At 52.2% G+C, this 16,832-nt stretch overlaps 1 protein-coding gene across 1 annotated transcript; it reads right to left on the bottom strand.

The window, feature by feature from the left end:
* Positions 1-1,428: 1,428 nt before the first annotated feature.
* LOC136634434 (solute carrier family 2, facilitated glucose transporter member 11-like) lies at positions 1,429-15,543 on the bottom strand. The gene is made up of 12 exons (XM_066609955.1): positions 15,520-15,543; positions 10,970-11,068; positions 10,034-10,194; positions 8,128-8,252; positions 6,682-6,811; positions 6,426-6,574; positions 5,756-5,943; positions 5,424-5,534; positions 3,203-3,304; positions 2,229-2,304; positions 1,894-2,021; positions 1,429-1,635 (listed from the first exon to the last, which is right to left on the bottom strand). The coding sequence occupies exons 1-12, from the start codon at positions 15,541-15,543 to the stop codon at positions 1,429-1,431; spliced, it is 1,500 nt and encodes a 499-aa protein (XP_066466052.1).
* Between the last annotated feature and the right edge of the window lie 1,289 nt (positions 15,544-16,832).

The raw sequence follows: 16,832 nt of genomic DNA, 5'->3' as shown, positions 1-16,832 counted from the left end.
CCGTTCTAGTTTCTACCACCCAGAAAAATGTAGTGTCATCCGCAAACTTGACCACTCTGCCACTTCTCCCCAACTCCAAAATGAAATTCCAAAACATTCTTACACAGGCCCAATATTAAAATCACATTTAATCATCCACTTCACACAACCTGTACAATTCTGCAGTGCTTGTCCTCCGGAAGCAGCCGACTCCAGCTCAAATCAGAAACTCCCAACTCCAGCTCAAATCAGAAAACCCTCCTGCTTCTTTCAGACAGGCGGGGACTAAAATGAACCTCCCGCCCCCTCCAGGCAGAAACTCAACTCTGCAGCCTGTCCTCAGGCAGGCAGGATTGTGTATTGTTGTAGTCTCTGTGGCTGCTTCTCCAGTTGTGCCATGCTGGCATCTTTCAGAATATGCACATAAACAGCTACAGAGCTTGGAGGGGAAGGAACACAAATCACTCCAGCCACCAATAAGCATCCTACAGTACAATCCTATACATGTCTACTCAGAAGTAAGTCTCATAGAACCCAATGAGACGTACTCGCATGTAAGTGTGTATAGGATCAGAGCCATAATGTCAGAGGCAGGGCCAGCATTAGTGGCCCACTTGGTGCGTGGTAAGGTGGGAAACATTTATCCCTTATCATGGAAGCAGGCTTTTGCACAGGAGGGGCGCTTGAGGGTGCTACCCCCCCCCAAGGCTTTCAGCGAGGCAAGGGGGAGTGGTGGGAGGTGAGGAGGGGACTCTGGTCTGCAGTTGCAAGTTTGGCTTCAGCTAACAGGAATGTGCAGGTCACAGCTGTGAGGTGCCTCGCTGAGTGAGTAGGTGCATAAGTAGAGGGGCCAATGTGTGATGAGCAATGAGGGGAGGAATGGCCCACTCCAGGGGAGGGCAGGAGAGGAGGAGGTGATAGCCCTGGGGGGTCACACTGCAGCATCAATGGGGAGAGTCCACAGAGTTCCTGTGGACCCCTTGCTGGCCCAGAGGGATGCCCCCTAAGGCAGGGATGTCAAGCAAGGCCCACAAGCTGGATGTGGCCCTCAGAAGCTCTTTATCTGGTCCGCATGATAAATTGGGCCCTTCCAGCAGTGCTGCTTCTGCTGAGTCTGCGGGAAGGAGAGATGGAAGGAGGCTGCTGGAGGCCAGGAAAATGAGGGGAAGGGACAAGGAAGGCTGCAGGGCGAGGGGCAGGCCAAGAGGGGTGGAAGAGGGAGGTGCTACGGAGGGGCTGGGAGAGCCCAATGATTAGGAATGCTGTTTGGCCCACTGTATCAAAAGGGTTTGGCGCCTTAAGGGGTGTTGCCAACGCGCATGCTTAGCCTGTGCTTTTGTGCGTGTGGTACTGAACACAGCAAGGTTGTGCATGAAACCCACTCAACCGCAGCAGGGAGACTGTCTTTGCTCCTGTCGGACCCTTGCCCTCCCCAGGCTGGTTAATCCCTCAGAAGTTGGTGTAGACCGACAGGTCCTCCCGGAGCCCGTGCCTGAGGACAGCCGAGAGTCTCTTTCCAAAAGGCAACACGTTGAATTCTTCCGTGATTTCCGCGATCGATTTCCCTTTTGTCTCCGGGAGGAACAGGTAGAAGAAGGCTCCGGAACCCACGAGGACCACCATGAAGAAGAGGAAGCAAAAGGGACCCAGGCCCACCTGGGAGAACAGACATGCAGATGTGAGCGACAATCCCCCTCAGGACCCCCAGCTGGAGCAGGAGTGGAGGTGGGAGCTGCGTTTAGCCATGTACGGGATCCGTCTGAGAAGTGGCGCACTGAGAGCACCAGGCCAGCCTCTCAGCACACAGCTCCCTCAGCCACCACAGAATGACACAAGTGGAGACGCGAGAAGTGGGGTGGTCGGAAAGGTGCAGGCCGGGAGGGAAGCAGGCGCTGGCCCTTGCTGCAGACCCACCACAGCATAGGGGAACACGAGTCCCACGAGGAAGAGGCCCGCCCAGTTCAGACAGCCTCCAATCAGGAAAGCCGCTGGTCTGGCAGACTGGCTGAAGATCTCCATCATGACAGACATCGTGGCTCCGTCTGCGGTGGGCAAAACAGACAAGGAAAGGCTTGCACTGTGTGCTTCCAGGATGAAGACCTTCAGTGGTGGCCTTTTCCTTCCCTCCAATAAGCAGGGGCAGAACTGAGCTGGACAGACCGGGGCTCTGACTCTGCAGAGGGCAGTGCTGCCTCCTGCAAAGTGCCAATTGGCCCCCCCCCCCGCCCTTCCTTGGCCTCCCTACTCACTCGGTCCAACTCCAAAGAAGATCACAAACAGGAAAATCAGAGCGACGCTACAATGAGACAGCCAGGGGTGTTTGTTCTGGAAGAGTGAGAGTGCAAACATCACTGAACCTGCACAGGAGGGGGAGAGTCCAGGCACCAGGCCTGGGTGCAAGGGAGCCTCTCTCCAAATGGCAGGTGCCAGGGCGTGCCAACAGGTTGCAGGCCTGTTGTTGTCTTGCATGCTCCCTGGGGCATCTGGTGGGCCACTGAGAGAGACAGGAAGCTGGACTGGATGGGCCTTTGGCCTGATCCAGCAGGGCTCTTCTGCCCGCCCCACCCCACCCTCGCACCCTCCTGCCCAGCTGTCATAGAGGAGCAACATGTTGCTGGAGGGCAGTGCATTGTCCACTGGATCTTTGACAGGCGCTGAGAATGCCACAGCAGTGGGGGACCCCTCCTCCTACCCCCTCATTCTGCCCCAGCTCTGTTGGCGTGGAGACAGAAACAGTTGCTAGCTGCAGCCATGAGGCAGTGCCCCCAACCCCCCCACCCACTGCAGGATTCTCTATCCCAGCAAATTCCTAATCTTAGTGATGCCATAACCCACCTTGCCCTTGGCGGTGGGTCGCAATGCTCCTGGCCGTACCGGGGAGGCCTCTTCTGGGTCATGCTGGGCTGGCAACCCACTCTACTGGCCTCCATAGGCCTCAGAATGGCCCACAGAAAAGCCACTTGGAGGCAAATCAGAAGTTGTCTCCAAAAACTGGAAGTGGCTTTTAGAGTCTTCTGGGGACCATTCTGAGTGGAGTGGGTTGCTGACCCACTGTGTCCTGGAATAAGCTTCCAGGACCACAGTATGGGAAAAGCTGCTGTTTTCCAGTGCCAGAGGAGGCAGAGCCCAGTCCAGGGGAATGGGCAGCTTGAAGGAAGAGCTGCAGCAGCTGGCGAGGCAGCAGAGGGAAGCCCCAGAGAGCGCGGAAGAACCCCGTCCTCACCTGCAGGGCGAGGGTCACCGTGAGAAGCAGGAGTGCCAGGGCCATGAGGCTGCAGCCCACCCACAGCAGCCTCCTCCGCCCAAATCGCTCAATGCTGAAGATCTGCAGAGGGAACAGAGAACGGCAGGAAATCAGAGGCGTCACTAGGGTTTGCGTCAGCCGGTGCAAGACCCCCACAATGGGACCTCTTCCCATTCCAGACCATGCAGGAGAATATCACATGCGCAGCCACAATGCAGTGCCATCACTGGGGTGGGGTCACCCCTCCTTAACCTTATTTATTTTAACATAGAACAGGACAGGTCACCCACCAAATCAAATTTGTGTTTTTAACTGTGATTTTATGTTCTTTGTGTTTCTCAACATGGTTGTAAGTTGCCTTTGGAGAGAAAGGTGGGGTAGAAATTAAGTAAGTAAATAACCCGCCAAAACCAGTTGAGATGTACAAAATTATTCACAGGGAGGACAGAGTGGATAGAGAGATGCTCTTTTCCCTCTCACACAACTCCAGAACCAGGGGACATCCACAAAAGTTGAGTGTTGAGAGGAGAGACAAAAGAAAATATTTCTTTACTCAATGTGTCACTGGCCTGTGGAACTCCTTGCCACAGGATGTGATGATGGCATCAAGCCTAGACGCCTTTAAAAGGGGATTGGACAAATTTCTGGAGGAAAAATCCATCACGAGTTACAAGCCATGATGTGTATGCGCAACCTCCTGATTTTAGAAATGGGCTATGTCAGAATGCCAGATGCAAGGAAGGGCACCAGGATGCAGGTCTCTTGCTATCTAGTGTACTCCCTGGGGCATTTGGTGGGCCGCTGTGAGATACAGGAAGCTGGACTAGATGGGCCTGTGGCCTGATCCAGCGGGGCTATTCTTATGTTCTTAGTTGCCAACTTGAGGACACTCACACCACTGAGAGCCCAATCCTGGGCTCTGTGCACCGGTTCACCTCTGGTGCGCACTGTCACAAACGTGGCATAAGGCACGTTTGCAGGCCCTACTGCCGGGCGGGCATCTGACCTCCACTGCTCGGCAGTTGCATGGACCGCCAAGCAGCAGAAAGGTAAGTGTGGGTGAGGCGAGGAGGAGGCATTCCGCGGAGGCGGGGGAGACGTGCCAGGGGGAGGGAGCGAGGAGGGAGGGACACAGGCCTCCCCCCCCCCCCCCCGCAGCTCAATATTGGGCTGTGAATAAGAGTTCAGGTATGAACTCCGAGACCTGGAAATCAGAGCTGACTCAGATTAACACCTTACGGGTTCCCTGCTGTGTCATAACAACACCTCATTGGCTCTCGGAATCAGTCTCACTGGTTGGTTTTGAGTGAAGGAAATCAACTTTTTGTGGCCATAATATTTGATAGAATACAGATAATCAACACAGTTTGTTTCATCGTATTCTGCATTAAATCACACATCTAGTGATATATAACATAATGGTATTATTCAAAGATACCAAGATTTTCACAATTTTGGCCAGTAATGGTGTCACTGCCCCAAGGCTGCCAACTGGTACCAGACATCCCTTGCCCCAGCCACTTTCTTATGACTGAGCATAAGATACAGGCAACACTGGGCAGCCCATCACAGCATACCAACCCCAGTCCAGAAGCCCCTGCTAGTTGGTAAGACGCTGGGCCCCGAGCAATACCTCTCTGGTCTCTCAAAGGGACACTTCGGTGATGGACACCATGCCACAGAAAGGGAAGCTGCGCAGGATTCTTGTGGCAGGTATTGTACCCCAGCAGGTCTCCTCACTCAAGCACCCAGCTGGGATCCCGCCTCACCACCTCAACAGGGGAAGCAAGGACAATACTCCCCACACAGGTAAGCAACCCCCTCCAGTGTGCACAGATGGTGTTTCGCCAGCGTTACCACTGCTATGACAGTGAAATTATTGTTTGCACCTCCACTGATGCCAACAGGCCTGGCCACTGCCTGGGACAGAATCAAATTTTGCTGCTTTTCCTTTCGTGTGCACACTACTGCTGTCCCCACCTTGCATGTTTGGCAACAGCAGCACTGCACCTGAGTGCCCCTGCAGTGACCGGAATAGCTGCACCCAGGCACAGAAGAACCAGGACTTGGGTGCACGTGATGTACACGATTGCCCTGGAGCAGGAGTTGTGCAAGGCCAGAAACACAACACCTTGCCTTCCTCCCTTGTGCGCATGAGAGGCCAAAGCAGAATATGGGAGATGTGCAGGAAAGCCCTTACACAGAGGACGGAAGAGAAGAGCTCGCAGAAGCCCACGCCCAGGGAGAGATAGGGGATGAGCCCCTCTTCAAAGCCAGCGGTGTGGAAGACTTCAGAAGTGTAGAAATAAACCTAGGGAGAAGAAGGAAGGAAGGGAGTTGTTGGGGCGGGGGACCAAAAGGCTCCCAGCGGCAAAGTGGGCGTTCCTGACCTGCCAGGTCTCCTTGTGCACCCACAGCCAACATCCAAAGGACTAAGAAATCTGCAGCAGGATGATGTGGGGCAGTCCCTGGGCTGTGGCATACCCGAGACAGGGGCTACCTGCACCAAGACAGGCAGACACGTGACTTAACTGCATTGATGCCGCACAGTTGCAGGGTGACAATGACGGCGACCAGGACGCCCACCTGCCGGCGCAAGGACCGATCCCTAAGCAGAGCTCGTGCCCCCAGGGCTGGGCTGCTCTGCCCCACCACCAACTCCTTCTTCAGGTCGCCGAGTTCTTCCCGGTGATCCTCGCTGCCCCAGAGCTGCTGCATGGCTGGGGAACAGAAGGGAGGGGCAGAAGTGTCAAGATGCCAAACACGGCCAGGCGTAGGTCAGGGGGGCTGCCTGGTTCTTCCCTTTGCCGCTCCAGTGATCCTTAAAGAAGGAGGGGGACCCAGGAGAGGCCGGAACAGCCCCTTGGCCAGTTCCGAGTCAAGGAAATGCACTTTTTGTGACATAAGGCAATTGCGTCTTCCTTTTCTAGTTAATTGGCCATAACATTGGACAGAATACAGATGGTTTGTTCCATTGTATGAAGTTGCCTTTCCAATGATACATAACATGATGGTATTATTCAGAAATAAAAATTTTCCCAAAAGGTTTCCAAAATTTTGGCCACGCGTGGGGGTGTCACCCCCCGAGGGCGTCACCCAGTGTGATGCGCACCCCCCACACTGCCCAGTGACACCACTGCGCAGTGAGGATCAGATCCCAGTTCCCTTCGTGGACAGCAGCAAGGCCAGCTATGGAACGGACCTTTCAGACAGGCTCCTTCATCTCCCTTCTGGATTAAGAGGTACGACGGTGATTCGGGGAAGGACGGCAGGAAGAGCAGCTGGAGGAGGGCTGGAGCACCTGTGAAAGCCATCAGCAGAGGCCAGGAGGCTTCTGTGCCCAGGAGTTCCCTGGAGAGGAGGGCCAGAGTCACGGGGTCATCGTGGCTGAGCACAGACATTTTAGGGAGCCTCCTCCATCCCCACCCTCACCCCCTCGCCCAACAACCTCCAGGTACCTGAGCCCCAGGACTTGGCCCAAAGACTTCCCCAGGGACCAGAAGAATCCAGTCGTGGCGTTTGCAAGGCCTCGTAGCCTCTTGGGGGAAACTTCGCCCGCATACTGAGTGTGAATCATCATGCAGAAGCCTGGAACAAGGAAGGAGAGTGAGCTCAAAAGGGTCTAGCAGCCAAGAGGCAGCACCCAGAGGTGCCCTGGGGTCTGAGCCCAGAACGGTAGTAACTTGGTCCCGATCTATTTCCTCACCCACTTTTTCCTGGCTGCTGGTCTAGCTCTGTTTTTGTTCTCCAGCTCTTTAATCATTCTCCCCAAGGAGAGGCTTCTCCCCAAATTGTACTTCACTGTCCTGACTGTTTCAGGACAAAGGATTCTGCTAGACTTGAAGAACTGGGAGTACTCACCATCCCACTGTCCTAACCACATTCCAGTCAGTAAACCACTTGGGAGCCGTGAATACCCTTGCAGCAGGTGCTGTTTCTTTAGCACATGCTCATGTGCCATGTACAAAGTGCAGCAATGCCAGCCACAGCCACGGCAATGCCAGGAAAATTTGACCAGCACATGTTCCAAAACAGTCTATTCCTTCCACATTGAGACAAAGCAAGCAAGCCATGTAGCAGACCCTCCGCTTGCCTGCGCAGACAGGGACCAAGCCTGGCCCAGAGTGGTGCCAAATTGATTGACAGGGTGTGCGCCAGCCTCCCTCTCTCTTGCCGCCTCTGCTTCTTCTCAACTAGTTGGGCAGAGAGGATCCTAGCAGAACCCTGCTGCCTCTCCACCACATGCCATCTGGCACCCAAGGGTACAAAATTTTTTACACCCCCCAGAGCCTCAGAAGGTCTTAGAAGGCACATTGCAAAGTGCTTTTCTAAGACCTCTGGCAGGCCTTCCAAGGTCATCCAGGGCTCAGAGAGACTGCGCATGGCCTCCCTGGGCCTCAAAAGACCTCTAAAAGGCACCCCCTGACATCCCCCAGGCGTGGCACTGTTGACCCCCCCCAGCCCTGCCTTAGCTATGCCAGTGCTCTCCACCCAGCCAGTTTAAAAGAAGTAGCAGGGGAGGTGGCAACAGCTGTGGGGGCCTTTCTGGCTAGCAGAGAGGGTACTGCTGTTATCACTGCCAACACTGGAGGAGGAGAAGGGACTGCAGGCCCAATCCTCCTCTCACTTATTGGCCAGGGAGGGAGTGGATGGGTCATGTGGCCAGTGGCAGGCAGGTGAGCATGGGGGTGCCCCTACCAACTGCCATCATGCAGGTGCTTCAGCCTGCTTCATGAGCGAGCTGCCCTGTATGCAGCTGCCATTCCAACAGTCTGTGTCCTTCCTCACTGGCCAAGTCCTGAGTGCTGCTTGAGCCAGGCTGGCACAGAACCAGGCTCTGCAGAGGTCCCCTGGAGGTGGGAGGGGGCGTTGCTCTCGAGTTGCCATAAGAGACACCATTTTACCTGCACTCACTCCATAGAGGAACCGACCGACCAGGACCATTTCAAGCGACTTGGCCAACTTGCTGAAGCCCACGAGGCAGGCGGTGGCCAGGACGAGCAGGTCGGTGCCCAGCAGGCTTCGCTTTCTGGATTCAGGGCACGGCCATCAGGGTGCACAGAGTGGAGCAAACACAGAAACAGCTTTGCTTTCCCACTGCCAGATAAACCCCCTTCTTGTGTGGTCTCATTTGGATCACTGCAGCCTCGCATGTCGCCAAGCTGTTGCCCATCTCTGCCCGCCTGCTTCTCCTCCCTGCTCCCCAGATTGGAAAAGCAAGAGGGCAGGCAGGAAGGGGAAGTGTGGAGGGGAGGAGCTGGAGCACTGGAGCACTGGGGGGAGCAGATGCTGGGACATCCTTGGGTAAAATGGTTGGCAACCTTCAGTCTCGAAAGACTATGGTACAAGCCTACAGCACCCAGGCGGTCTCCCATCCAAGTACTAACCAGGCCTGACCCTGCTTAGCTTCTGAGATCAGACGAGATCGGGCATGTGCAGGGGAGTAAAAGGGGCAGCGTTTGGCAGGCTGCCTCAGGCAGTCTTGGGAGACTGGGAGGAACCCAGCATCACTCCTATGCTTGCCTTGAACCCCCCAGAGCCAGACAGAACCTGATCCCTGACTCTCCCCCCCCACACACACACACACAATGCTAAGCCAGGCTCCTCCGTCCATCGAACTCCACCCTCAACCCTCCCACCTTTTCACAATCTGTTCTGCAAGTCCATGAGGACTACTCACATGTTCTTTGGAAAGTAACAGCAAAATGGCTGCTGAGGCAGGACACCAAGAATTACCGCACCTTTCCTGGTCTGCTTCCCCACAAAAATATTGTGTAAGAAAATATTTTTCTTCTACAATAATAATTTCAGTGAAGGCAGCAGCCAAGATAAGCCCATTAGGCACAAACAGGGAAAGAGTCCAGAGGGTCACCAGTAAAAGGGGGGGGGGATTGCCTTGCATATTTTTGAAGATGCTGTTTTTGAAACCAAACTGACAGATTCATTTAAAATGGTCCTTGTTACATACAGCAATTCCTTGATGTTCATCCTCTTGACTTTCCTGGCTTTGCTCTTTCAGCTGCTTTCAATAACAACCAATCACAAATATTGCCCATGGGCTTTCCTCCTTCATCCAGTTTCACCCAAACTTCCATGATGTTCCTCAAAGTTCTTATGTTTATTTTTCTATTATTTCTATTTATTTAGGTTTTGCACACATTTGCATGTGTTATAGACTTAGTTATGATTTTTGCTGGCCAAAATAAATTAAAAACATAAGAACATAAGAATAACCCTGCTGGATCAGGCCATAGGCCCATCTAGTCCAGCTTCCTGTATCTCACAGCGGCCCACCAAATGCCCCAGTTAAATTTGCAAGCTAAATAAGGCTGTGCTTTGACAATCATTCATTTCCTGTGTTCCATTCAAACACTCATCCAGTGTGTTTCCCAAAACAAAACAAAATTCAGTTTCAAAAATGTAAAGCGGGGACAGAGGTGTGTACACCTTGTGTACACATTGCGTCACATGACACCACTTCCAGGTTCTCACCAGAGGAGGGGCACTCACTGCAATGGTTTTGCTGCCCTGAAGGACCATTGAGGGAGGATGAAGTCACAGCACCTTCCTCCATAACAAGGATAGAGCCTGGGGGTAGTCATTTGCCCCCTTGGCATAGCACCTGGGGCAGCTGCCCCTGAGGCTTTGCCCAAGTTACCCCTCTGAGCAGGGAACCTCAAGACTGGCTTGTTCTTAGACAGCTATCCACAAGCTCTCAGTAGCATCTGCTTGGCCAGCACAACCCAACAGGAGCATGACACTGCTGGCTCCAGGGTTTGCCCAAGGGGGGGGGGGGTCCACATTACATACTTGCCGTATTTGACAGTCAGGTAGCCGCTAAAAAGACAACCCAGCAGTCCCCCGAGCCCATAGACAGACACAATGACCGACCACAGGAACAGGAGGCTCCTTTCCCGGAGGGGGCCCCCGGAGCGCTCAAACCAGGTCTCGTTCATGAACTGCTTGATATACTGAGGAGGGATGAACAGGAGACTTGCATTAGGAAGGGCGCTTCAGCCCAGGGCACAGTTCTTGTTAGAGCTTTACATGGCTTAAGAACATAAAGTGGCTTTTCCTCCAGAAATCTGTCCAATCCCCTTTGAAAGGCATCTAGACCAGACGCCATCCCCACATCCTGTGGCAAGGAGTTCCACAGATTAATGACTTGCTGGATAAAGAAACATTTCCTTTTGTCTGTCCTAACTCTCCCAACACTCAGTTTTAGTGGCTGTCCCCTGGTTCTGGTGTTGTGTGAGAGGGAAAAAGCATCCCTCTATCCCATACGTTGCATCATTCTATATGACTTAATCATGTTCCCTCTCAGCCACCTTCTGTCTGTGGCATCCATTGCTGTCAGAAGTCTCAGCTCTACTGCTGACAGCTGTCCAGGGCTGGCCCAGGCAGTTTCCAATCTCCAGGTGGCTCCAGAAAGCAATCCTGGAAACTGGGAAAGAGGCCAGATGAGGCTTAAGGAGAGGAGGGTTGGAGCAGAACCGCAAGGCACCCCTCTGGTCACTCTCCCGAAATGGGCCAGGCTGGGGCATGTGTTCATAAACAAGGGGGCAGAAATGGGGGCACTGCCTCAGGCTGCACTTCACCTTGGACCAGGCCTGCCTTGTGACCTTGGTAGAGCACTTGGTCTACCAGTGACCTTGGTAGAGCACTGCAGCGTACGTTGCCAATCACAGGACATTTCAGTCACACATCCTCAGCCCGATGGGGCCCCCTTCTTCTGCTCTGGCTTACCACTGAGGGGTAGTTGATCACAGAGATCTGGTAGCCGATGGGGAAGGTCCCGCCAATGCCCAGGACGAGAATCATCTGAAAGAGCTTCCGATATCGAACCTGCGAAGGGGAATGACAAAGCACTGAAGGAACTGGGGAGAAAAGTGTTCACCCCTTGAAGCAGAGGAAGTTTATCAAGGGGTACAAAGTATCTTTTGGTACATTTCTTTTAGTCCCCTCCCCTTCTCCGCTGGATCATAACTTCATAGAATCATAGAGCTGGAAGGGACCCACAAGGTCATCTAGTCCAACCCCTGCCTGTTGCAGGAAATCCTCGTACAACATCTCCAGCAGGTGCCCGTCCAGCCTCTGCTTGAAGCTCTCCAGTGAGGGAGAAGCCACCACCTCCCTCGACAATCTGTTCCACTGCCAAACCACTCTGACCGTCAAGAATTTCTTCCTGATGTCCAACCGGAATCTCCTCTCTTGCAGTTTGTACCCGTTAGGTCTAGTTCTGCTCTCAAAGGCAGGTGAGAGCAAAGTCATGCACATTGGGGCAAAAAATCAAAACTTTACATATAGGCTGATGGGTTCTGAGCTGTCTGTGACAGATCAGGAGAGAGATCTTGGGGTGGTGGTGGACAGGTCGATGAAAGTGTCGACCAAATGTGTGGCGGCAGTAAAGAAGGCCAATTCTATGCTTGGGATCATTAGAAAAGGTATTGAGAACAAAACAGCTAGTATTATAATGCCGTTGTACAAATCAATGGTAAGGCCACACCTGGAGTATTGTGTCCAGTTCTGGTCGCCGCATCTCAAAAAAGACATAGTGGAAATGGAAAAGGTGCAAAAGAGAGCGACTAAGATGATTACAGGGCTGAGGCACCTTCCTTATGAGGAAAGGTTATGGCGTTTGGGCCTCTTCAGCCTAGAAAAGAAACGCCTGAGGGGGGACATGATTGAGACATACAAAATTATGCAGGGGATGGACAGAGTGGATAGGGAGATGCTCTTTACACTCTCACATAACACCAGAACCAGGGGACATCCACTAAAATTGAGTTAGTTATAGTTGGCAACCTTCAGTCTCGAAAGACTATGGTATCGCGCTCTGAAAGGTGGTTCTGGAACAGCGTCTAGTGTGGCTGAAAAGGCCGATTCGGGAGTGACAATCCCTTCCACACTGGGAGCAAGTGCAGTCTGTCCCTGGCCCAGCTCCCTGGCTATGGGCCTTCCTTCTTTGCCTCTTAGCCTCAGACTGTTGGCCAAGTGTCTCTTCAAACTGGGAAAGGCCATGCTGTACAGCCTGCTTCCAAGCGGGCCGCTCAGAGGCCAGGGTTTCCCACTTGTTGAGGTCCACTCCTAAGGCCTTCAGATCCCTCTTGCAGATGTCCTTGTATCGCAGCTGTGGTCTACCTGTAGGGCGCTTTCCTTGCACGAAAATTGAGTATTGGGAGAGTTAGAACAGACAAAAGAAAATATTTCTTTACTCAGCGTGTGGTCGGTCTGTGGAACTCTTTGCCACAGGATGTGGTGATGGCGTCTAGCCTAGACGCCTTTAAAAGGGGATTGGACAAGTTTCTGGAGGAAAAATCCATTATGGGTTACAAGCCATGATGCGTATGCACAATCTCCTGATTTTAGAAATGGGCTATGTCAGAATGCCAGATGCAAGGGAGGGCACCAGGATGAGGTCTCTTGTTATCTGGTGTGCTCCCTGGGGCATTTGGTGGGCCACTGTGAGATACAGGAAGCTGGACTAGATGAGCCTATGGCCTGATCCAGTGGGGCTGTTCTTATGTTCTTAAACTACAATTCCCAGGAAGCCTTGCAGGTCTCTTGTTATCTGGTGTGCTCCCTGGGGCATTTGGTGGGCCGCTGTGAGATCCAGGAAGCTGGACTAGATGGGCCTGTGGCCTGATCCAGTGGGGCTGTTCTTATGTTCCTAAACTATAATTCCCAGGAGGCCTTGCAGGTCTCTTGTTATCTGGTGTGCTCCCTGGGGCATTTGGTGGGCCGCTGTGAGATACAGGAAGCTGGACTAGATGGGCCTGTGGCCTGATCCAGTGGGGCTGTTCTTATGTTCCTAAACTATAATTCCCAGGAGGCCTTGCAGGTCTCTTGTTATCTGGTGTGCTCCCTGGGGCATTTGGTGGGCCGCTGTGAGATACAGGAAGCTGGACTAGATGGGCCTATGGCCTGATCCAGTGGGGCTGTTCTTATGTTCCTAAACTATAATTCCCAGGAGGCCTTGCAGGTCTCTTGTTATCTGGTGTGCTTCCTGGGGCATTTGGTGGGCCACTGTGAGTTACAGGAAGCTGGACTAGATGGGCCTATGGCCTGATACAGTGGGGCTGTTCTTATGTTCTTAACTACAATTCCCAGGAAGCCTTGCAGGTCTCTTGTTATCTGGTGTGCTCCCTGGGGCATTTGGTGGGCCGCTGTGAGATACAGGAAGCTGGACTAGATGGGCCTATGGCCTGATCCAGTGGGGCTGTTCTTATGTTCCTAAACTATAATTCCCAGGAGGCCTTGCAGGTCTCTTGTTATCTGGTGTGCTTCCTGGGGCATTTGGTGGGCCACTGTGAGTTACAGGAAGCTGGACTAGATGGGCCTATGGCCTGATACAGTGGGGCTGTTCTTATGTTCTTAACTACAATTCCCAGGAAGCCTTGCAGGTCTCTTGTTATCTGGTGTGCTCCCTGGGGCATTTGGTGGGCCGCTGTGAGATACAGGAAGCTGGACTAGATGGGCCTTTGGCCTGATCCAGTGGGGCTGTTCTTATGTTCTTATGAGAACAGATCTGTCCTTTCTATAGGACAGCTCTTCAGGTCTTTCAAGAGTGCCATCATATCCCCTCTGAGCCTTCTCTCTTCCAGGCTGAACATACCAAGTTTCCTCCACCTTTCCTTGTAGGGCTTGTTCTCCAGCCCTCTGATCATGTGTTGCACCTGGACAGAGTCATCGCACTGCTCAGAAACCCCTGAAGACAATCTGTTCCACTGCCAAACCACTCTGACCACCAAGACTTTCTTCCTGATGTCCAACCAGAATATCCTCTCTTGCAATTTGCAACCACTGGATCTAGTTCTGGTCTCAGAGGCCTTGAGAACAAATTTGTTCTTCAGGCCTTTGAAGAGCTGGTATTTCTGTGAATTACAATATATATAAAACTATCCGGGCTGACACAAAATGGGAATGCCAGTCTTCACACAATATATGCAATCGTTTTCTGAAATCCCAGGAAATATCTGGGCTCCCTTTTTGACCCTTGGCCCAGGTACAGTTTGCCCCCAGCACCCCTTCTCATGAGACCAGACTTGAAAATGTACCTTAGTCCAGAGGATCTCAAAATCGCACTGCTGTCAGCAGAGGTGTCACTGGGGTTTGCAACACCCAGTGCAAGAGTTCATTATTTCACCCCTATGGTGGACCTCCTCCCATTCCAGACCATACAGAATAAATCACTGTATCATAAGCACAGTCTAAATGCAGTGGCTTCAGTAGGGTGGGTGTCACCCCCATTCATTTTAATATAGAACGGTATAGCTCACTCAACAAATAAGTAACACAAAAAAAAAACTCACTCTGTGGCCAACTTGATGACACTAACACAACTAAAGAAGAGTTCCTGTGTTGGCTCTGATACACAGAAAGTCAAATGAGCTGGCTCATATGAACATCCTATTGGTTCCCTGCTCTGTCATAATAAAACCTTATTGGTTCTCAGAGCAATCAGTCTCACTGGTCAGTTTTTAGTTAAAGAAATCTCCTTTTTGTTATATAAGGCAGTTGCGTTTTCCTTTTCAGGTTTTTTTTGGCTATAACTTTTGATAGCATTCAGATATTACAACACAGTTTGATTCATTGCATTCTGCATTAAATTACACATTGCTTGATATATTACATGATGGTTTTACTCAAAAGTACCAAGAATTTCACAATTTTGGCAGTAGCGGTGTCATGTCCCCCTCAAGTGTGTCACCCAGTGCTGTCCACACAGCCCTAGTGATGCTAGTAGCCTTAGTCCAGAGGGTCTCAAAATCGTGCTATTGTCAGAGTGCCCCACTGGAAAAAGTCCAGGCCTAGCTGCTGGAATTGGATATTCAGGGGCAGCAAAGCCAGTTAGGATCTTTTTCTTTAAGATGACGAGGGATCGAGATTTTAAAAATTTGGGGGCGGAGCTTTCCAAGCTGCCTCAGGTCACGAGTATATCACAAGGGGGACTGCTGGGCTCACTGGGACCTGATCCAAATGCAGGGTGGACACCAACCCACAGCACACTTGATGAACCAGCACCCGATGGAGGAGGGCAACGTGCTGACAAGAAGTAAACACTGAGGGAGACATGAGGGGCTCACATACTACCTCACAAATACCACCCATTGGAGGAAAGAGCGACAAGGTGCCCCAGCTGTGTCAGGATTCCCACTGAGCTGCGTTTGGGAAGAAACACTCATTGCCGCACCGCTAGGGGGCTCTGCACAACCCAAGCCTTGGGCTCCAAGCAGGGGCTACAGGTGGCCACCACAGTGGCCCGTGGCCTGAAGAGTGTGTATGTTGCTACTCACCAGGTCAGAGAGCAGCCCCTTCATCCCGCACCAGGGAGAGAGTTGCTTTTGGAGGTGAAAGAGCCCTGCTCGGAGGGCGGTGGCTGCTGCCCACGGGCTCCCCCAGCTGCCAGGTGGGTGGCACCAACAGAAACCATGACACCCAAGTTAATTTTAACTGATCTGATCATGTCGTCTGCGTGCATTGGACAAGATCTGGGCCTGGTTGGATTAACTCACCCATTAATGTATGCGCAGCGCTCGAGCAGAACGCCTTGCAGTGGGAAAGGTGAAACTCACTTGGGCATGACAGCACAACAGGCTCCGCAGATCTCTGGCTGGCTCTGCCGGTGCCTCAGTTCCTGAAGGAGGTGGCCCACGACGGATCCCGCCAGCAGAGAAGAGCTTTCTGAAATCAGCGACAAGGTCCAGCCAGAGACGTCACTGGGACTTGCATCACATGGAGCACGAGCTCATTGCATCAGCCTCATGACGAACCTCCTCCTGAACAAATCACACACACAGTCCAAATGCAGAAGCATAAATGATGTCACCCCCATTCACTCCATTTCTTTTAATTTATAGCAGTACAGGTCATCCAAGAAATCAGTTACCCACAAAAAGCCATCGGAGCCAACTTGAGGACACTCACACTACTGAATTCTGATCAGTGGAAATGAGAGCTCATACTCACACCTTAGGGCCGTATCCTATCCAACTTTCCAGCACTGATATAGCTGTGCCAGTGGGAGGGCTGCTGCATTCTGCTGTGGGGGGACAGTCGTGGAGACCTCCTCAAGGTGCGGGAACTTACCTCCAGGTTACATTGAGGCTGTATTGGCACTGGAAAGTTGGTTAGGAGTGGGCCCTTATTTGTTCCCTGCAGTGTCGTCACAACACCTCACTGGCTCTCGGAACAATCAGCCCCATTGGTCAGTTTTGAGTGCACAATCCGATGCGTGTCTACTCAGAAGTCAGTCCTATTGTGTTCAGTACGGCTTACTCCCAGGAAAGTGTGGAGAGGATTGTAGCCAAAATCCCCTTTCTGTGACATAAGGCAGTTGTGGGTGTGGGTGTTTTGGCCATAACTTTTGATAGAACACAGAAAATACATTGTGCATGAAATTATTATCATTATTATTTATTTATAGCATTTTTACCCTCCCTTTCTCCCTAAGGGGACCCAAAGGTAATTGGAAATTACCTTTCCAATGGTATATATAACATGAAGATATTATTCAGAAACACAAATTTTCCAAAGGGCTTCCAAAATTTTGGCCACTAGTGGTGTCATCCCCCCAAGGGTGTCACCCAGTGTGGTATGCACCTGCCGC

This window comes from Tiliqua scincoides, chromosome 14, assembly GCF_035046505.1.
Source record: "Tiliqua scincoides isolate rTilSci1 chromosome 14, rTilSci1.hap2, whole genome shotgun sequence".
Taxonomy (NCBI): domain Eukaryota; kingdom Metazoa; phylum Chordata; class Lepidosauria; order Squamata; family Scincidae; genus Tiliqua; species Tiliqua scincoides.
Note: the sequence above shows the minus strand (reverse complement) of the source record. Positions and strands in the feature narration are given on the sequence as shown.